The sequence below is a fragment of the Hydra vulgaris genome, chromosome 06, assembly GCF_038396675.1.
Source record: "Hydra vulgaris chromosome 06, alternate assembly HydraT2T_AEP".
NCBI lineage: Eukaryota > Metazoa > Cnidaria > Hydrozoa > Anthoathecata > Hydridae > Hydra > Hydra vulgaris.
The window spans coordinates 20,180,986-20,183,977 of record NC_088925.1 but is presented as its reverse complement, the minus strand read 5'-3'; the positions used below and the strand labels follow the sequence as shown (position 1 = coordinate 20,183,977).

Here is a 2,992-nt window from a genome sequence, read left to right as displayed (position 1 = left end):
CCAAAATTTCATATTAATTTTATATATATTAGTCATTAAAATATTTTATGTTCTGTCAGTCTAAAGCTTAAGTATCAAACTCTAGCCCTCAAATATATATATATATATATATATATATATATATATATATATATACACACAGGCCCGCCGTGAGCCTTTGCGGCGCCCAGGGTCAAAATTTCCAAAGCGCCCTACTGAAAGTGAAAGCTGATCTAATGGTCCATAATTCAATACATATAATAAGCCATTTAATAACAAATCAAAGAGGATAAAAGAATATAGAATTTTTTAATTTTAATTAATGAACATTTGAACAGTTTATTTCTAGATAATTGCAATGGTCTTTTGACTTGGTTATACACTCATACATAAAATGATAAAGTCGACACTAGAACATGGTAGAAACAGACCAAAGACAATCATTAAACACTATTGGATGTTAAGAGCAAAAATTTGTCTAGAATACAACAGCTATTGTTGTTTCAACTTCAGAGGAAATTGATCTTTCGAGCTTTACTCATGGCGAATTCGGAAATCACTTCACCGTAGCACAACTTTTTGGCAAGATCATGCTCAATGGAAATAACCAGAAGATTCGTGAGTCGATTCGTGAGACTTTCCACCGACTAGGGCTTCCACTGAAAAGATTGTAAAGTGACTGGACTCGGCCAAAGTAGTTCTTGACTTCAACCAAAGATTCAGCAGAATGAACACCAGCAAGGTTGAGACTATGAGCGCTGCATGGCATATAGAGAGCTTGAGGATTTTTTTGCAGTATAATCGCCTGTACTCCTTTGTATATACCGGACATGTTCGCTCCATTGTCATATGCTTGACCACTGCAGTTTTTGAGATGGATTCCATTTTGTTCTAAGACGTCCATAATAAGCTTGGCAATGTCAGCACCTATCTTTTTTTTAAGATTCTCGACCCTCAGAAAGCGCTCCTTCACGGTCCATCTTTTGTCAGTACCAAAGTATACAAAGCGGAGAACAAAGGTGATTTGCTCGGTGTGAGAGACGTCCGGAGTCCCGTCCACAAGAATGGAATAGTAGATGGCCATATGAGCTTCGTTGATGATGGCACCGTGAACGATTCCTCCGCACTCTTTGATGAATTCATTTTGAGTGCTCCAGCCCAAGTAATGGGCATTCATTTTGTTACCTTCTTGTTGGCAGCGGGAACTAAGTGTAGTTGGAGAGTCTTGTTGTGCTTGGCCAAGAGCTCTAGGGTAGCTAGAAAGTTACCATTGTCGTCTTCTCCAATCATTTTTGATGAACCTAAAAATTATAATAATAAGACAGATTTATTTAAAATAATAAAGAAGCATTTGTTTTATTTTATGATGATTCTATAATGATTTTATATTATGGTTTATGAATATTATAACATATTTATTTAAAAGAATAAAGAAGGATTTGTTTTATTTAATGATTTCCAAAATATCTAGTTAATCTTATAAATATAAGCTAAATAGATTTAAAGATAGTCGGTATCACAATAGAATAATTGTAAATAGATTTACCTCTGAAACTAAGGTTTTGTGACGCTAAAAAAAGAGTAACATCTAAGATGCATCGTAGAATTTCACGCCACCTGGCTGCTTCATTTCTTATCGAGTTTTCAAGAGCTGCATCTATTCCGCTTTGATTTTCTAAGCTTTCTAGCGCCGTTTTCCATTCTATGTAAAAGTTTCGATGCTGGGCGTTATTCTGGTGACTTTTGACTTTCTCAGGTAGCTTGTGCCAGTTGCAGCTTATTCCATCATTCCATCTTAGAAGGTGCGACTGGTGTCCGATCCCAAAAGATTGTTTGCTTCCAAACAGAGAACACGGAAAGCAAATAAATGATTTCTTAGATACACTCCAGACCAGCCAATCTCGGCATGTCTTCTCCCCGTTGAGAGAAGTTTCGTAGAAAATTGATTCAGGAACCTTCTTCTTATTAGAATCTTTCGGGAAAGCTGAAGGATTTCGAGGAAGCCCCTGTAGAAGCACAGAATCTCTTTCCACTTTGGAAAGATGTGCTGCCCACAAAGCAGGATCATTGGAAGGAATGGTAGCGATGGGTTCTTCTGTTGGCAACACCTGAGAATAAATTTTAAAAAATCTTATTTTATTAGCTTCAAAGTTTATTAACATCATTTCTTTTAAAGAGGTAGAACTTACCAAAATATTCTCTTCATTCACAGCTACCATTCCGATTTTTGATAGGGGCTCTCCCGAGCTTTCAGAAATGTCAGTGACATCGTTTTCAGTTCCAACCTATAAAAATAAGTTAAAAATTTATATAACATTGAATTAATCAAATGGGAAAATATCCTTTCACGGGGAAAACTATTTACTACTTGAATCGATTGACTTGGCAGGAAAGAGTTTGAAGCAGTAGGACTTTCATCTTCTCCTTTTTTTGAAACTGTAATACCACAGTCTTGAAGAGTGCGTTTGTTCTTTTCCTCATTCGCAGTTCTTTGAGCAGCATTCTTTCTTACTTGACAACCAGAATCTTTCTTTTTAAAACCAGACATGTTTTAATTCTTTTTGAAACAGCATCCGCTCATAAGCAAAGAACTGTTTGAATTTCTTCTTGATTGGGTCTATCAGACTATCACATCGATATCACGTGTTTCAAAATTGTTTCAAATTTGAGAAATTTTAAAAATTAGAGAAATAAATTTAATAAAATTGTTTTAATATTTTATATCAATATCAAACTACTTGGATTTAGTCTAATCTCTTTTTTTAATAAAGTAAAAAATCTCTTTTTTTAATAAAGTAAAAAATCTCCGTTTTTAATTGAATGAAAATCTCCGTGCACTAAAGTTATTTTAAACATTTACTTCAGCGGGTTGTTAAATTATTCATTAATATTCACTTTATTTGCGAGTTTCCGCTATATAAAAAGAATCGCTTTATTTAAAACTAATGTTTTGAAACTTTCAAAACATTAGTTTTAAATACAATAAAAAAAGTAGTTAATGCTTTAAAACTAA

General features: G+C 34.1%; 1 protein-coding gene across 1 annotated transcript; it reads right to left on the bottom strand.

Moving 5' to 3' along the window:
* Window positions 1–276: 276 nt before the first annotated feature.
* On the bottom strand, window positions 277–2,762 carry LOC136081709 (zinc finger MYM-type protein 5-like). The gene is made up of 3 exons (XM_065799496.1): window positions 2,169–2,762; window positions 1,526–2,087; window positions 277–1,280 (listed from the first exon to the last, which is right to left on the bottom strand). Exons 1-3 carry the CDS (start codon window positions 2,196–2,198, stop codon window positions 1,153–1,155), a joined length of 720 nt encoding a protein of 239 aa, XP_065655568.1. The 5' UTR covers window positions 2,199–2,762; the 3' UTR covers window positions 277–1,152.
* Between the last annotated feature and the right edge of the window lie 230 nt (window positions 2,763–2,992).

Excerpts from the sequence above, each read along its gene's own strand:
- LOC136081709 (XM_065799496.1), bottom strand. The coding sequence starts at position 2,198 with ATGGTAGCTGTGAATGAAGAGAATATTTTG. Across the intron at positions 2,088-2,168 it reads TGAATGAAGAGAATATTTTG|GTGTTGCCAACAGAAGAACC; the intron begins GTAAGTTCTACC and ends ATTTATTCTCAG. Across the intron at positions 1,281-1,525 it reads ACAAAACCTTAGTTTCAGAG|GTTCATCAAAAATGATTGGA; the intron begins GTAAATCTATTT and ends TATAATTTTTAG.